The 16,614-nt window shown below is 43.8% G+C and overlaps 3 protein-coding genes across 3 annotated transcripts; 2 read left to right on the plus strand and 1 right to left on the minus strand.

Annotated features, from left to right (window-relative positions):
• Positions 1 to 145: 145 nt before the first annotated feature.
• LOC127301413 (MYG1 protein C694.04c) lies at positions 146 to 5,117 on the plus strand. Its single transcript, XM_051331643.1, has 7 exons — positions 146 to 558; positions 1,216 to 1,362; positions 1,670 to 1,768; positions 2,343 to 2,534; positions 2,720 to 2,839; positions 4,226 to 4,297; positions 4,639 to 5,117. Exons 1-7 carry the CDS (start codon positions 247 to 249, stop codon positions 4,861 to 4,863), a joined length of 1,167 nt encoding a protein of 388 aa, XP_051187603.1. The 5' UTR covers positions 146 to 246; the 3' UTR covers positions 4,864 to 5,117.
• Positions 5,118 to 6,296: 1,179 nt separating this feature from the next.
• LOC127301415 (putative gamma-glutamylcyclotransferase At3g02910) lies at positions 6,297 to 7,099 on the minus strand. Its single transcript, XM_051331645.1, has 2 exons — positions 6,833 to 7,099; positions 6,297 to 6,759 (listed from the first exon to the last, which is right to left on the minus strand). Exons 1-2 carry the CDS (start codon positions 7,097 to 7,099, stop codon positions 6,493 to 6,495), a joined length of 534 nt encoding a protein of 177 aa, XP_051187605.1. The 3' UTR covers positions 6,297 to 6,492.
• A 164-nt stretch (positions 7,100 to 7,263) lies between these two features.
• Positions 7,264 to 9,828, plus strand: LOC127301414 (uncharacterized). Its single transcript, XM_051331644.2, has 8 exons — positions 7,264 to 7,396; positions 7,472 to 7,595; positions 7,896 to 7,990; positions 8,083 to 8,161; positions 8,242 to 8,351; positions 8,799 to 8,863; positions 9,423 to 9,512; positions 9,609 to 9,828. Exons 1-8 carry the CDS (start codon positions 7,295 to 7,297, stop codon positions 9,610 to 9,612), a joined length of 669 nt encoding a protein of 222 aa, XP_051187604.1. The 5' UTR covers positions 7,264 to 7,294; the 3' UTR covers positions 9,613 to 9,828.
• The last annotated feature ends 6,786 nt before the right edge of the window (positions 9,829 to 16,614 follow it).

Consider the following 16,614-nt stretch of genomic DNA (forward strand, 5'->3'; position numbering starts at 1 on the left):
GGGCCGGGCCGGGCCGGGCCGGGCCGGGCCGCAGGATTTTCTCAGGCCTATTATTTTGGATTGGCCCAGTCTGCAAACTAGTTCAGGCCCATTATTTCCGGCCCAGAACAACTCAAATGAGCAAGCAACCGAGCTCACAAACGCTCGAACCCTTCACCTTGGTAGGAGGACGCGCGCCGCCACGCCACTCCGTCGTTGCCGGATTGCCGTCCCCGCCCCGCGAGCTCCCGGACTTCTGCGCCACTGATGCTCGCCGCCTGCGCCCGGAGGCTGTCGCAGCGAGCCGTCACGTTCCTTCCCCGCGCGCGCTCCCAAATCCTAAACCCTCCCCCCATGGCCGCCGCCGCCAGGGCCGGCGCCACCTCGCCCAAGCGTCTGAGGGTCTACTCGTCAGCCGCCGCCACCGCCGGCGTCGACTACTCCAACGGAGCGGGAAGCGGCAAGCGCGTGGGGACCCACAACGGCAGCTTCCACTGCGACGAGGCGCTCGGCTGCTTCCTCATCCGCCTCACCTCCCAGTTCGCAGGCGCCGACGTCGTCCGCACCCGCGATTCCCAGGTCTGTCGCTTCGTCACTCGCTCGATTGGCCTGCCATTTCCCCCCAAAAAAAGTCTGGATATGCGCTAATTTAACTCATTGTCGGACTGATTTTGCTATATCTGGGCAGTTGTTTCATACTGCTATATGAATGTGAAACTGTGAACTGAAAGCCTTAGAATTTGTATTTTTTTTTTACGGTCTTCGACATCCTCTCACCTGGTATAGAAATTCATGAGCTATGTATGAGCTATGTATGTCCACATCTTATGCTGATTATGCATGTAGTTTAAGAATATTTTCATATCCATGATAGGAGTCTTAAAATGCGACCACTAGAATTTAGTGAGGCTACGACGTTGTATTAATATGGGTGTCTGTGCTTCATTTGGTTGACTGTCTACATCATATCATCTGTCTACATCCATGCCAAGTATGACATGTTGTTTAAGATTGTTTTTCTTATCCATGAGAGGAGCCAATGCAATCATTGGAGTTGAGTGAGGCCATGATGCGGTGTTAACATGCGTGCCTGTGCTTCATTTGGTTGAGTGATTTGCTTATGAAGTATCTGTTGTACATGATACAGCGAAACATTAAACACATGATTTGTCATTTGGTGTATCCTTTATCTGCACTTACTTGTTTGCCTCTTTTTCTTGTGGAACTTCACTCTAGATCCTCGATTCGCTGGAGGCCGTGCTTGATGTCGGTGGTGTCTATGATCCCAGCCGGCATCGCTATGATCATCACCAGAAGGGCTTCAACGAGGTCTTTGGACATGGATTTAACACGAAACTTAGCAGTGCTGGGCTTGTTTACAAGGTACCTCCCATAGATGATGCAGGTTTTCATACAATATTTCCCCTTATTAGCGATGTTCTGAAATTTGTTAATATAAGCTAAAATAGGTCCCCAATGCACTACATAACTGGGTATTCATTGGAGGATTTGTTTCTGGATGTTGTGAAATTTCATAGCATAGTTTGTCTTGTGCACACGCAGCCTTTTGACAATTTATTAATCTATCAAATTTACAGGTTGCAAATCAAATGTCAATGCTACCTTTTTCTTTGCATTATTGAAATGATGGCTTGCTTATATGTCATTTAAAACTGCTGTGATACTGCAGCATTTTGGCAAGGAGATAATTGCAAAGGAGCTTCAGCTTAATGAGGACCATGAAGATGTTCACCGGGTATATCTTGCCATATACAAAAACTTTGTTGAGGTACGAATCTATACTCATAACCAACTGTGAATTGATGTTAGTACTTTTCGTAATATGGAAACTTTTATTAAAGGATAGGGGAATGACTATATTGACTAGGATTCTAGAAAAAAGGAATACCAACCGTGATACTATATTGACAGGAGTTAATAAATCTACATTTTTTTCTGAACTGTTTCTTGTGTTAGATTTTGTGGTTAGCTTTAACATATAGATGAGGTTTGGCTTTAGTATGATTGGTAAGGAAAGATGAACTGTACGTTGGCAAAACAGTGGGGGTGCTTGTAGCTGACTGTGAGGCTCAGATATGTTTCTTGTAGGCAGAGAAGGGTTATTATAAGCCAATTACCAGTGAGTTGGCAGATTTCCGTACGTAGGCTCAAGGTTTACATGTTACTAAGGCGTAAAGTACTTCAATACATAAACTGTCAGCTGGCATCAATTTTCCGACACATCCAGTTGTCCTTCCTCATTCATTCATGTATTTGTTTTTCTGCTATTTATGTCTTAATTGCCCAATACCATATTCTTCCACTTGATGTATTAAAGAAGTAATGTATCTTTCATGAAACAGGCACTTGATGCAATTGATAATGGAATCAATCAGTATGACACGGAGCAACCCCCCAAGTATGTGAACAATACACACTTGTCTTCACGTGTTGGGCGTCTTAATCCGGACTGGACTGATCCAGATCAATCACCTGAGAAGGAAAATGCTGCGTTTCAACAGGCAATGGTGCTTGCAGGAAGTGAATTTATGGAGGTATGACTTATTCCTGGTTAATCTTTTGGTGTGTTTTGTTCATGCACTGCTTAAGGTCTTGTCAAATTGTGTATGCTATATATCCTCCTTTTTTTCCAAATGGGATTCACCCTCCCAGATTCCATTAGACCCTAAGCTGATTGTTTCATGTTTGTATGACTATATTTTTCCACTTCCACTGGCAGAGTGTTCGCTTTCATGTCAAGTCATGGCTACCTGCAAGATCTATTGTCATGGAGTGTTTGCTGTCAAGAGGAAGTGTTGATCCAAGTGGAGAAATCATGGTTTTAGATAGATTCTGCCCGGTAAGATCTTGGTTAGTTATTAGACTACTAGCATAATACCTGTGCGTTGCTATGGACTATAAATGGATGCCATTGTATTACCGCAATATCTGAATTGAAGTGATCAAACATACAAACAAATTCAACACAATGAAAAGACACAATTCAGGCAGTTAACTTAGAAGACACAAAATAAGTTCACGACAACAAATCTAGACGTATAATCCTTTTAACATAAGGTTCAAGCATCAATAACTCGAGGAGATTAGATTTGTTGTTTATATTATTTCATGTATTATTGTTTATATTATGTCATCAATTCTTTTTCAACATAAGGTTCAAGCATGTTAGGATCCTGAGAGCTAAACTTATAATCCTTCATGAAGCACATGAATTGATATAACTATTAAGGAATGTACAAATTAATGGATTCAAGTTTTTGTTTGAAACAGAATGTTCAATTCTCAGATAGCATTACCTAGCCAATCAGCTATTGTAATTAACAACTGCAGCCCCTGCATTGCAATAATACAGGTAGAATCGTAAAATAAAATAAACTATAGCTGCAACTTGGAGCCACCTTAAGCATACACCTCGAATAGTTTCTGCTAGGATATTATGTATGACTGAAATTCAAATAAAAATGTACTGTATCTATGTACCAATTCAGTAATATACATATTGCATCTCCGGCCATATCTTTCTAGTTTCTGTGACAGTAAAAGTTATCTTTCCTTTTTTGTAAAAGATCAAATTATCTGCAGCCATATCACGATTTTGGTACATGAAAGGATAACACAGATAAGATATTTTCAGAAGAATGGATGATGTACAGCATATGCCTAAAGCTGATCCTATCTTACAATAGAACAGCTTACATGTGTAGCTTCGCTCTCCGAACAGGGTTAAGAACTTGAGATAAGAAAATCGAGGGTGCCATATGTGTCAGACCAAATCAGATTCATTAGATAGCAGAAGATGCCATGAGGCTCATCACAGGAAATATTCATATTGAGCGTTTTTTTTCCGTGCGGGACGGAGCGGATGACGTAATCATCACCACTGATTGAGCTTTAATAGTTGAGATATCATTTTTTGTCATATCCAAAACTGATATTTTTGGACTGAAAATGTTGATCGAAGCGGAAGTATAAATGTTGTTTCTAATCTGGTTATGTTAATCTTTGGTGTGCTTAATTTTTTTTCTCACCTGAAACCTTGTCATTTTGTTCTGCTGTAGCAGTGTTGAAAATAGTTTCTCATCAACTAGTGTTTTAGTTTTTCTGTTTTAATTTTTAAACTTATTTCAGCAATTGCTTCGTTTAATTGATAACTGACTGATTTAGTGAAGTGTGATAGTACTAATATGGCCATGTTTGTAAACTGAATGCTTCTCTGTTGTGGCAGTGGAAACTTCATTTATTTGAGCTAGAGCAGGAGCTGAAGATTAATCCTCTGACTAAGTATGTTCTGTATCAGGTAAGAAGCGTTGCCCTTTCCCAGTTGTCTGATATGAACTTTATTTAGTACCTTAGATTTTTTGTTGAGAGCAAGTATACTTGCGTGTAGTTACCACCAAGTTGCTAATCTGGAAGTGAAGTGGCGTAGTACTTTCAAGTTGTATTTTTTTTTTTTTTTTGGAGAGAACTTTCAAGTTGTAGTAGTGGTCGTTTTAGCACTTCACTGATGGGTTGTCAGTTTGGCACCCAGCATTGCAGTCGACTTTTTTCACATGCTTTTGTTTTTGTAGTTGCCAACTTGTTTCAGCTAAGACATACCGGATTTTCATATGTATTTTAACTTTATCCACATAACTGCAGGACGAGCGGAGCAAAAGCTGGCGAGTGCAAGCCGTCTCTGTTGCTCCCGACAGATTCGAGAGCCGGAAGGCTCTTCCAGAAAAGTTGAGGGGCATGAGGGACGATGATCTGTCGAAGGAAACTGGCATCCCTGGCTGTGTGTTTATTCACATGAGCGGCTTCATTGGTGGGAATAAGACCTACGAGGGAGCGTTGGAAATGGCAAGAGCTGCCCTCAAATGCTAATTTCAACCGAAGCACCAAGCAGCAAAACTGTCTCACCCATGTTATGATTGAGTTGCAAAAAGAGTGCTGCACCGACCAGTTTTACCATTGACTTGTTAGCGTTGAGTATGTATGTTCCATGGCGTAAATCATCCACGTAGCAGGGATTAATATATCTACTAGTACATGGAACTGAACAAGAATAGGTAGACTTGATTAAAGATGTTAAAAATCATTAATTTGTGGTCCTTTGGTAGTTTTATTATTTTTGCAAACATTATGCATCAGTGACTGATAGATTGGCTTGGCCTTTCCGAGAAAGAAAAACATCGTACTCTGTATTTGCTATATCCGGGTTTAGTTCAATGTTGTCGTTGACAGAAGAAAAGAAGTTAATGATAGTATCATTCTCAAGCATCTTTACTTAGCAGCAACTACGCCAAAAAAGAAAAAGTATCCAGAATTCAGCCACTGTGTTGGTGAATACTACTCCGTATAAATTTGTCCAATATTTACAACGTGATATATATAAAATAGCGTTTTGCAAAAAGACATGCAAATGTTAAGGATTTCGGCAACAAAAATAGTCCAGCAGACAAATTGCATAACCAGATAGTTCAAAGTAGATTCCCAGGACCAAATTAAAGACAACATTTTTTAACACATACTAATATCATGATTTAGAGCCAAGAAGGCAACAACAAAGGTGAAAGCACTCATTCGGAATCGGAAGAATTACACATCAATAGTTCAATACATCTACGCATCTACAAATGGGGATGAGGCGGAGGTTCTAGTCAGCTCTAACTTGGTGGGTGATTTTTCTAAGGCGTCTCCAACATCCGAGCCGAAGGAAGTAGCTGATAGCTCTGTGGGAGGAAGCAACGGACGCCGACGTCACGCTGGAAGAGGCAGCCGCCGCTGTCGCTTCCGTGCGGAACTGCTAAACTGGGATTTAGGCTAGGTTTTGCCGTACGTATACGAGCTTTAGGTATTTAGCTTTCTTGGAGAAATTGGACTTTTGGGCGGATGGGTTGGCATGCAGTTTTAGACCTTTGTTTTTTGCAGCTAACCATTTTAGCGCCGCTACGTGTTATGTGTTTTAGCGCGATTTAGCACGATTTAGCGTGTTATTTCGTGTTTAGCACTGTAGCGACCATTTTCTGTCAAATATAGCATGGAGGGTCCAAATCCGCTATTGCGTGCTAAAACCGGCGAAATTGCGTGCTATTTAAAACCTTGCATATAATTCATATTTTTTTGACTAATTTTATGATTTAATATTTTTTAAAAAAATTATGTGTCGGCCTAATAAACCGATACGGAGGAAGTAACAAACTCATTTTTTTCTTCCAATTTTCAATATCTATCATTCTCAAGCATCTTTACTCAACAGCAACTACGCAAAAAAAAAAAAGACAAGTATCCCGAATTCAGCCACTGTGTGGTTGTAATTGGTGAATACTACTCCGTATAAATTTGTCCAATATTTACAAGATGTGATGCCACATTATTTTTCAATTCATTCATAGTCCAATATCTGCAACATGCCATGCCACATTATTTATCAATTCATTCAGAGAACAATTCCAACAACAGGCACCAGGTAGATCCAATTCACCCCAGAAAGGACAGACGGACGGCATCAATTCAACTCTCCGGCGGAGTGGCGGCGATGAAGCTACGGACGGCATCCATGAGCCCGGAGACGCCGGGAGAGCGGCCACTGGGCGGGACGTAGCTGCCCGCGTGCTCCACGGTGTACTCCCCGACCTCGGCCGCCTCGCCGCCGCAGCGCCGCCACAGATCCTCCGCGTAGCTCGCGTTCGCGAAGTAGGCCTCCGCCTCCACCTCCCTGCCCGTCCCGTCGACCACGACGGCGATCCGCCGGCGCTCGTAGACGCCGAGGTGCGTGCCCTGCCGTCGAGTCGAGTCGAGGTTACTGAAGCCGGGAAGGAGCAGTGTAAGTGGACGAGAGGGGATACGGTACCTCGAGCATGTCGAGGTCGGCGAGGGCGCTGGGGGACGCGGAGAAGAGCTCGCCGGAGACGAGGCGGCCGGCGGATGGCGTGGGGGCGGGGACGAGGAAGGGGACGGAGTAGGGGCCGATGACGAGCGAGACTGGCGTGGTGGTGCAGGCCGCGCCGGCGAAGGGGCTGCCGGAGGCGGCCAGGCGGGGGTGGTTCGGGAACCCGCGCTTCAGGGTGCCGTACACGAACACCATCGTCGCCGTCGCCGTCGCCGCCGCCGCCTCCATCGTTCCCAGCTCTACTGTGCCAGTGTGCCACACTTTCTCAGCCAGAGCCTCGAACGATAACGTGTCGAACTGTACTAGGCCTATGGGCCTGCAATTGGCCCATCCAAGAAGAGACCAAGACGAGACGGGGAAAGGAGAGACACGTAGAGCGGAAAAAAAACGCAACGAGGACCGGAGCACGAGAAGACGGGGGCCATGGCTGCGGTGGCGGGCGGCGACCCGGAGACGGTGGAGGTGACGCTGCGCGCCGTTGGTCCGTCCCGGCCGACCACGATCCGCCTCCCACCGATTATCTCGGTCGGTAACCTCTCCCAGACACCCATCTTCTCGCCTCGCTCTACCCTAATTAATGGGGAATCGGTCTCATTGTAGGTTGTTGATCTGCGCCGCCGCGTTGCCCAGGACCGGCGTCTACCAGAAGACCGCCTCCGCCTGGTCCTGCGAGGGACCACTCTCCCGTGGGGAGACGACGACCTTGTCAAATTCCGCGATGGGGGTAAACTAACCACACCTGCATACCCCCTTCTCCCCTGTCTTGGTTGCCATCCTAGATGCGAAGCTAGCGGCATTCTTGATAGCTCCAGTCTTAGGACATCAGTTGTTTATTTCATTCTTATATTTCCCACAATTGTTGCGAAGGCTCCGCCACTATGTGGATCACATACATACGTCTTATGTGCAAGAATTTCGTATTAGGACAGGACAGTTAATTTGCTGTTTCATCAAGCTCGGATTTGTGCACCTGATGTATAGAAGTATTTTCTTATGTTTTTTTTTTGTATTGTGCTTTATGTAGATAGTCTTATAGTGGCCGTGGCACCTAAACCACCTGCTAAGCATCTCCGTGGCGGCGACGACGATGATGATGATGATGACGATGAAGAAGAACTGGTAAGGTCTTCTCGCAATATTTCAAAAAATATTCTGTTTACATTGATTGGTGCTCCTCAATCCTCATACATGATTATCTGTCCATTCTGCAGAAGTTCAAAATGCCACAAACAACTACCTGGTGGAAGAAACGAATTTTCGTATTTCTTAGAGACAAACTGAGATTTCCTGGTAATGTACATGACGCACTGCTACTTTTTAACAAAATGGTAGCGTAAATGATCAATGTGCCATGAATTCCACTTCTGCAGATATCTTGCTGATGGCACTATTTTCTGTCACTATGAAAGCATGGATTATTATTTCTCTGTGGTTTCTATTGGCACCTATTGCTCGAAAGTATGAGATTGGACCTTTATATGTAAGTAACTCCTTAATTTGCTTCTCCATTAAAATATTTATTACTGGTAGTATATGGTGCTCTTTGGGACACTGATGTACATGTAGTATTGTAACCACTCAGAACACATAAGGAATCAGTTATACATAAGAGTTCTATCTAGTTCGAGCCAGGGGAATACCTGGACCACGCTGGGAAACCCAGGAACCAGGGTTTACTTCCTCCCATTTATTTTCTTTTACATGTATAAACCTTTAATTCATGAGTCAGCCATAGAAGTCAGGTACATGTAATTCTCAAATATTTATGTTACTTATGTATTATAATGTATAGTTTTGTGTGAAGCTATGGTGCTACAATCTGCATAGTACAATTATGTGGTCTACTGGTCTTACCATGAGCAAACTTATTTAGTTTAGTTCTTGTTTTCAGTTTATTGACAGATGTTACCGTTTGATGTCTGCCCAGATACTTGCTACAGGTTTCTTGATCATACTTCTTAATCTTGGAAGACGACAACAAGGTGATGTCAGGTACATTATCTATGTCCTCCAGTCTGTGTTGTCTAGAGAGAAAAGTTGGCTTTTCGTTCAGAACAACTAACATTAGCAACATAATGTTCTTTTATGCCATTGGAATGGTTTTATTCTTACATTGTTTCATATTGATTGGTACTTTTTATTTTCACTTGTTTGATAAAAGTTCTGCAGCGAGTGTTTTCTTAAATTGGCTGTGAAGTATAAATAAAAGTTTCCTTGACTATAGTATCAAAATCCGCTCCTTCTCTTTTTGCCAAAAGCTGCAGATAAAGCAGCGTCACTGTCGTTTCTTACATTATGGTGTTTTTTTTTGGGTAGGATAGTGGAATTTCTCTAGTAAGATTGTGAAATTAACTACTTAATTTTCTTGCAAGTGCTTCTATTTCCATTTTAAACTCAAAAATAGAAGGAACATTTAAATCTCGCCGTACCAAATTTAGCTCGAATGTTGTGTCGATTGGCTGATAAAAAATAATGCATGTGAGGAGTGAATCGGGAAGTAACAATCCATTACCTTCTCTCAAACTTTCTGATTGTTTCATCTTTCACGCAGTGCATATTCCATATTTAATGAAGACTTCAGGGAGCTGCCGGGAACATTTAACGCAGAGCGCATAGATAGAGATCTCCGAGCAGGCCAATTGTAAGCCCTTATCTGTGGTACCAGGACTGCGTTTTCCAGATATTTTAGTATGCAAATCCAGAAAAGCGGTGTTGTGAACAGATGCTGGTTTTGTAGCTGAGGAGTGAGGAAACCTGAAGAGAAAATTTGCGTGGGAAGTGTCATCTTGTAGAGTTTTTCAAGAGAACCCATCTTGTAGAGTAGCCATTGCAGGTTTGCCATCTCATGTGCATTGGTTTATCGCTTACATGTACATGTTTATTTGGGTTGGGGACAAACATAACAGACCTACATGTATGTGCATCTGATCTACTATAGAGAAGTATTTGCTCATGTATATTAAGGTGATGTATCTGGCAAGTATGATTAGAAGGAGTACATTCATGTTAATCTTTGTACCAGCATATAAAAGAAATATCAACATGACCTTATGTGAAGCTATGTATCGATCTATCACACATGGCAACTATCAACCCAGGTATCAAGCATCATGCAATCTCAGGCGTGCAATCCAGTGCTGGGAAAGCATAGTGCAGATATCAGCATTATTCACTAGCTAGCTTGGTCGCAAGTCTTGAAAGGCGCTATGGGATCATAGACTGGTAGATAGAGCATCGGTGTGCCGCTGACAGTTGCTGGCTCAAATGACTGGAAGATGCACGAACAAGCAACACCCAACCTAACATTCCTTCCTACCATGTCTATACGTTCAGGCTAGCAGGGAGCACGAGCAGCTGGGTAAACCACACATGAAAATGTTCTCTTTGGCTGAAGCAAGCCATTTACTGTTGGTTTGTTAGGAGTGAAGCGAATATCTTTTTTTTTTAGAAGTGTGAAGCAAATATCTAAAAGCTACGAACTGAAAAGTGGACCAATTCTTGGCCATCGTACAATTAATAATGCTACCTCTCATCTATGTAGTGCTCGTCTCCCCGGTTTACTTGCAATTGGGCGTAGGATTTGTCTAAATTTAGATTCATCAAATCTGTGAATCCTTTTCGGAATGGAGGGAGTAGCAGTGTAGCACGTGCTACTTGAGCCTTCAGGAAATCAAAAGAGGCAGTGTTTTGTCTTTGGTATCCATGTCGATTGAAAAAGAAGCAACTATTTCATCGTGAGTTGACATCTTTTTTGGACGGAGGTAGTACAAATTATTGTTGAAAAACTTTGAAGTATGAATGGGTATCAGTCCGGCCGGGCAAGGCTGACACTGACTGATATCATGCGCATGTCAGGCGTGGCATGTTCTTTTTCTTCTTCAACTTTTTTGGCTAGGAGTCGTGGCACTTGATAGCGAACGAGGAAAACGAATCATGTGTGCGGTGACCAGCTCACACCCGCACCAGTGCCAATGCACATTGCACCATGGATGATCGATGCACAAAGCAGAGGTGCCACTACGGCGCAATGATATTCAGTCACTACAGAGCATCTGATTCTGAACCACATCGGCATTTCGGTATATCTTGAGCGCAAGTTGGCTATAATTCAGGAATAGTAGATGAACTCGTGCCGGGCAATGAAGAAGTTATGTAGGGTCCGTTTTGTGTGCCATTTTCATTTTCTGTTGTTTGTCAAAAGATATCCTTTTCTGTTGGGTGAAAAATGTACACACGATTTTCTTTTAAATGGGGAAAAAAGCTTTGCCCAATCTATTGATTTGGTTAAAAGAGAGAGAGAGAGAGAGAGTACCTAGTAAATTAACGGAAAATCGAATGGAAAAATTGTTACAATCATCTACACGATTTTTTTTCAAGTGCATGTACCTGGAGTCGCGACCCCTCCCGAGTCGCTCCTCTCCCGAGCGACTCCGGGGGAACCCTAGTCCACCACCGCCCGCCGCCGTAAGCCGCCATCATGGCCGCCGCTGCTGCCCTCCCTGGCGGCGGTGGCTGATACGTCTCCAACATATCTATAATTTCTTATGTTCCATGCTAGTTTTATGACAATACCTACATGTTTTATTCACACTTTATAATGTTTTTATGCATTTTCTGGGACTAACCTATTAACAAGATGCCGAAGTGCTAGTTCCTGTTTTCTGTTGTTTTTGGTTTCAGAAATTCTACACAGGAAATATTCTCGAAATAGGACCCCACGAAGACAAAAGTCAATATTTTACCGAGACGGACCCAGAGTGTCAGAGAAGGGCCAGAGGGGGCCAAGGGGCCCCCACACCATAGGGGCGCGGGCCCACCCCTGGCCGCGCCACCAGGTGGGGAGGGCACCCTGGGGCCCCTCCGAGGCCGCCCTTCCGCCTATATATTCTCCCAGATGCGAAAACCCTAAAGGCATCGGTCTTCCTCCACGAAAAGTTACGTAGCCGTCGCCATCGCGAAGCCTTCGAGGGACAGAAATCTCTGTTCCGGCACGCAGCCGGGACGGGGAAGTGCCCCCGGAATCCCATCGACTCCATCGCCATCTTCATCGCTGTTGCTGTCTCCCATGATGAGGAGGGAGTAGTTCTCCCCCGAGGCTGAGGGCTCTACCGGTAGCTATGTGGTTCATCTCTCTCTCCCATGGTGTGATCTTTATGTGATCATGAGCTTTGTGATCTAGTTGAATATGTAGATGTTACTCTTGTCTATTATGCACTCTAGAGGTTACTTTAATATGAACTCCGGAGTCACTCTCCACGGTGTGATGGTGACAGTGTGCGCATCGTGTGTGATTCCTTTATGACGTTGTGGAGCTTGTTTACTCCGGCTTGAGGTGTGCTTTTATAGCCCTACACAATGAATGGTGTTTGTTATCCAACAAGAGAGTGTTTGAGAGTAGCATTTATTTATTCAATTATGTGGTCATTGTTGAGAGTGTCCACTAGTGAAAGTATGATCCCTAGGCCTTGTTTCTAAGCATTGAAACACCGTTTCCAACAAGTTCTGCTACATGTTCGCTTGCTGCCATTTTTATTTCAGATTGCAATAACTTCTTATAATCATCCATATTACTTGTATTTCACTATCTCTTCGCCGAACTAGTGCACCTATACATCTGACAAGTGTATTAGGTGTGTTGGGGACATAAGAGACTTCTTGTATCTTAATTGCAGGGTTGCTTGAGAGGGATATCTTTGACCTCTAGCTCCCTGAGTTCGATAAAACTTGGGTGATTCACTTAAGGGAAACTTGCTGCTGTTCTACAAATCTCTCCTCTTGGAGGCCCAACACTGTCTACAAGAATAGAAGCACACGTAGACATCAAGCTATTTTCTGGCGCCGTTGCCGGGGAGGTAAGGTAAAAGGTATTCACATGCTCCGACTACTAAGCTATTTCCTAGCACTGTTGCCGGTGTGTGAGTGCTCGAAGCTATTTCCTTTAGATTCTGCAATTAAATCTTTTTGTTTCTTGTTTTTATTTTTCACTAGTTAGGCATAATGGAAAACAACAACAAATTTAGTGAGCTTTTTAATCTTTTTTCTGAGTTAAGACATGAATTGTTTGATGCGAAAATTAAAAAACCTATGGAACCTTATTTGCATGCTAGTAGCAATGTTATTAGTATGAACGCAATTACTGCTAATGCTATGGAAAAGTCTAAGCTTGGGGAAGCTAGTTTTTATGATCTTTTTAGCTTCCCAGCTTTAGGGGAGAAAATTTGCTCTGATAATACTTTATCTCCCATATGTGATAACTCTAATGATGCTTGTGATATTTTAAATCCACCTACTAAAAGTATTCCTTTCAAGATACCTACGAAAATTGTTGAACTTGCTATGAACAATTGCTATTTTGGAGATGGGACTGTCCATCCTAGTGATCATTTACTCTTTATACATGAATTATGCGAGTTGTTCGAGAGTGCAGGTATTTCAAAGGACCAAGTTAAGATGAAGCTATTCTCTATATCTCTGAAGGGCAGAGCTGCGGAATGGTATAGGATGCTGAAGAATGGTCGATCTATTGGTTGGGAGGAAATTGTACCTCTCTTTTATTCTAGGGATTTCTATTTTCGTGCCCCTGGTTCGTTAGTTGTACTCAGTTTTCCCCAGCCCCTTAGTTTTTCCTCAGTTTTCCCCTCCCTCTAGTTTGAAACCCGTCGCAGACGCTCAGACGGGAGGGTTGCCGTCTGGTCAGAGGCCTTCACCGTTACCGGTGACGGCTAGGGAGCCGCGTTGGTGTTGAATTGACCGTTTCTTTCGAACTGTGTTGACTATTGACTGGAGGAGCTCACCCAAAGCTTTCCACTCCGCCCGATACTGGAGGAGCTCACACACCGCCCCTCCGCCACCACGCCGTCCTGCCCACCTACCTTATGGCGTCGTCCGCCGCCGAGCCGCCCCCGCCCCCACCACCAACCCCGGGAGGCGGAGAGGGCTCCGCCTCCACCAGATCTAGATCTACCCCTTTCGCGGAGTTTGTATGTCCATCTGGTGTGCCAAATGTTCACGTCAGCCGCGGAGAAGATTGGGAATCGGAGGGATCTAACACATGGATTCCATTTGGGTAAGCATCGTCTGCCTATGTGAATTAACAGTAGGCAGTTTTTGAGCGCCAATCGTTGTTGCTCAACTAACTGCGTTGCTTTTCGAATAGGATTGATCCAGCGCTGGCTTTTCGGCTGGTGGTTAGGCTGGATTCTAGCTTTACGCGTGATTCTAAACGCAATAAGAATGGGTTTTTCTTCCCCCCGGTGGTTGCAACCACCATCTCGTTGAGGAATTTGAAAGCTAACATCTGCGCTCAGTACAGCTGGAGCTCTGACGACGCAGTTCATTTCGAATATTTGCACAACAAGGAGGGAAGATTTGTTCCACTAATTTCCGATGACGATCTGGGAATTCTTTTTTGCTTTGAATGCTTCTTGCCTGTTCGGTAAAATTCGTATCCATGTGGACAGGGGCCGGGCATCATCTCTCTCTGGTGTTGGGCATCATCAGGTGGTCGGGCATCATGTCTCTCTACTGCTGCTGCCTCTTCTAACAGTGTGCGCCGCGGCGCTCCTTGTAGGTCCACAGCAGCACTATCTGTCCCCAGTGCTAGTGGTAGCCAGATCGTTCGTACGGTCGATGTGGAGGACGATGCAGACATTGAGGATCAGTCACCTCAAGATGATGAGGATGAGTTGATGTTTCCTGAATTGGTAGATCGATGCAGTAAGCAGGCAATGGAGGATCAATACATGGAAGATATTGCTTTTGGTACCAGATTTGATGACACTGATGATGAAGAGAAGAATGAGAATGATGACAGCCTCATTTTAGCCGATTACGAAGGTGAAGACTTGCCAACAATTGAGTGGAACAGGGAGGATCCCCAGCTTGTAGAAGGCACCGTGTTTCAAACGATGATGGACTGCCGTAATGCAATTACTACATATCACATTCTCACTAAGAATAATTTTGAGGTTGTTAAAAGTGAGCCAGGTAGGTTCACAATTAAATGCCCATACCTAAGGTGTAGGTTTAGGCTGCATGCATCCACAATGCGCAAAAGCAGCTTGGTTCAGGTACTACGCCAACCAGTTGTGTATTTAGATCACGGTGTAAAATTTGTTATCTATTACTGACATCCCTTATCATTATGTTTCAGATAAAGAAGAATAAGGAGATCCATAGGTGTCCACCTCTAGGGGGAGAGCCAGAGCTGAAAACAAAGCTAGCGAAGACTAGGTGGTTGGCAGATATAATCCTAGATTGGCTGAGAGAAGATCCTTCACTTGGTCCAACAACACTCGTAAAAAAGGTGGTTGAGAAGTATAAAATGAAAGTACCTTACATGAGGATGTTCTATGCAAAGGAAATGGCTCTTGACAAGATCAATGGTCCATGGAATGAAAGCTTTCAGTTGCTTTATACTTTCAAAGCTGAAGTGGAGATGGCTAGTCCAGACAGTGTTGTAGCGATAGACAAGCATACAGTTCCCTACAAATTGAAAAGCGGGAAGGTAATGCACAAGGAATGTTTCAGAAGGGCTTTTGTTTATTTCAAAGCTTGCTGGAAAGGCTTTTTGGACGGTTGCAGGCCTTATTTGGCCGTGGATGCATCAGCTCTTCATGGCAGGTTTAAAGGACAGCTAGTTGCTGCTACTGCAGTTGATGGACATAATTGGATGTTCCCTGTTGCTTATGGGGTTTTGGAGGTTGAGTCACCGGAAATTTGGACTTGGTTTCTGCAGAATTTGCGCGACCTTATAGGTCATCCATCAGGACTTGTTATCCACACAGACGCTTGCAAAGGTTTGGAGACTGCGGTAGAAGCAGTATTCCCTGGAGTGGAGCATAGGGAATGTATGCGACGCTTGGTACAAAATTTTACAAAGAAATTCAAGGGTAAAGTTTTTACTGACAACCTATGGCCAGCTTCATACACATGGAGCTCTAGGAAGCATCCGTTTCATTTGGATGTGTTGTATAAACAAAAACCTGGGGTGAAGGAGTACTTGGATGAACATCATGGTAGGGTGTGGTCAAGAAGCCAATTCAATGAAATTTGCAAGGTAGACTATGTAACAAGTAACCTTGCGGAGAGTTTCAATTCAAATGTCAAGTCATTGAAAGGGCTTATGCTGTGGCAAATATTTGATAAGATTAGGCAGATGATCATGATAAAGATCGATCTGCGTCAAAGAATTGCATCCACAAATTATGTTGGCCATCTCATGCTCCCATCTTTGATTAAGTCTTTGCATGAGAGGGCAAAACAATTGAGGATGCAATGCGTCAGAAAAGGAATGGAGGCTGAGGTAACCTACACTGACAAAGAAAACAGGCAGTGGAGGTATCCAGTGAGTTTGGTTGATAGGACATGCCATTGTAGGGGATGGCAGATCCGTGGGATACCCTGCATACACGCATTGTTTTTCATGAGTGTTATAGGGGGTGAAGATGGTGAAGTTGATCAGTATGTGTCAGAGTATTTCTCTGTTGCCAAATTTAGGGCTGCATATGCTATGAATGTTCCTACCTTGTTGGGAAAAGACCAATGGATGAAAGTCGATCCAGGCTTCAAACTGTACTCTCCAGTATTGACTAGACCGGCAGGTAGGCCGAGGAAGAATAGGATCAGAGCTAGTGCAGAGGGAGGTGCACTGATTCGAAAACGTAAGTGCAAACGTTGTGGAATCCCTGGACACATTGCTAGGCTTTGTAAAAATGGAGTTGACCCAGCTTTTGGAATGGAAG

The sequence above is a fragment of the Lolium perenne genome, chromosome 5, assembly GCF_019359855.2.
Source record: "Lolium perenne isolate Kyuss_39 chromosome 5, Kyuss_2.0, whole genome shotgun sequence".
NCBI classification, from domain to species: Eukaryota; Viridiplantae; Streptophyta; class Magnoliopsida; order Poales; family Poaceae; genus Lolium; species Lolium perenne.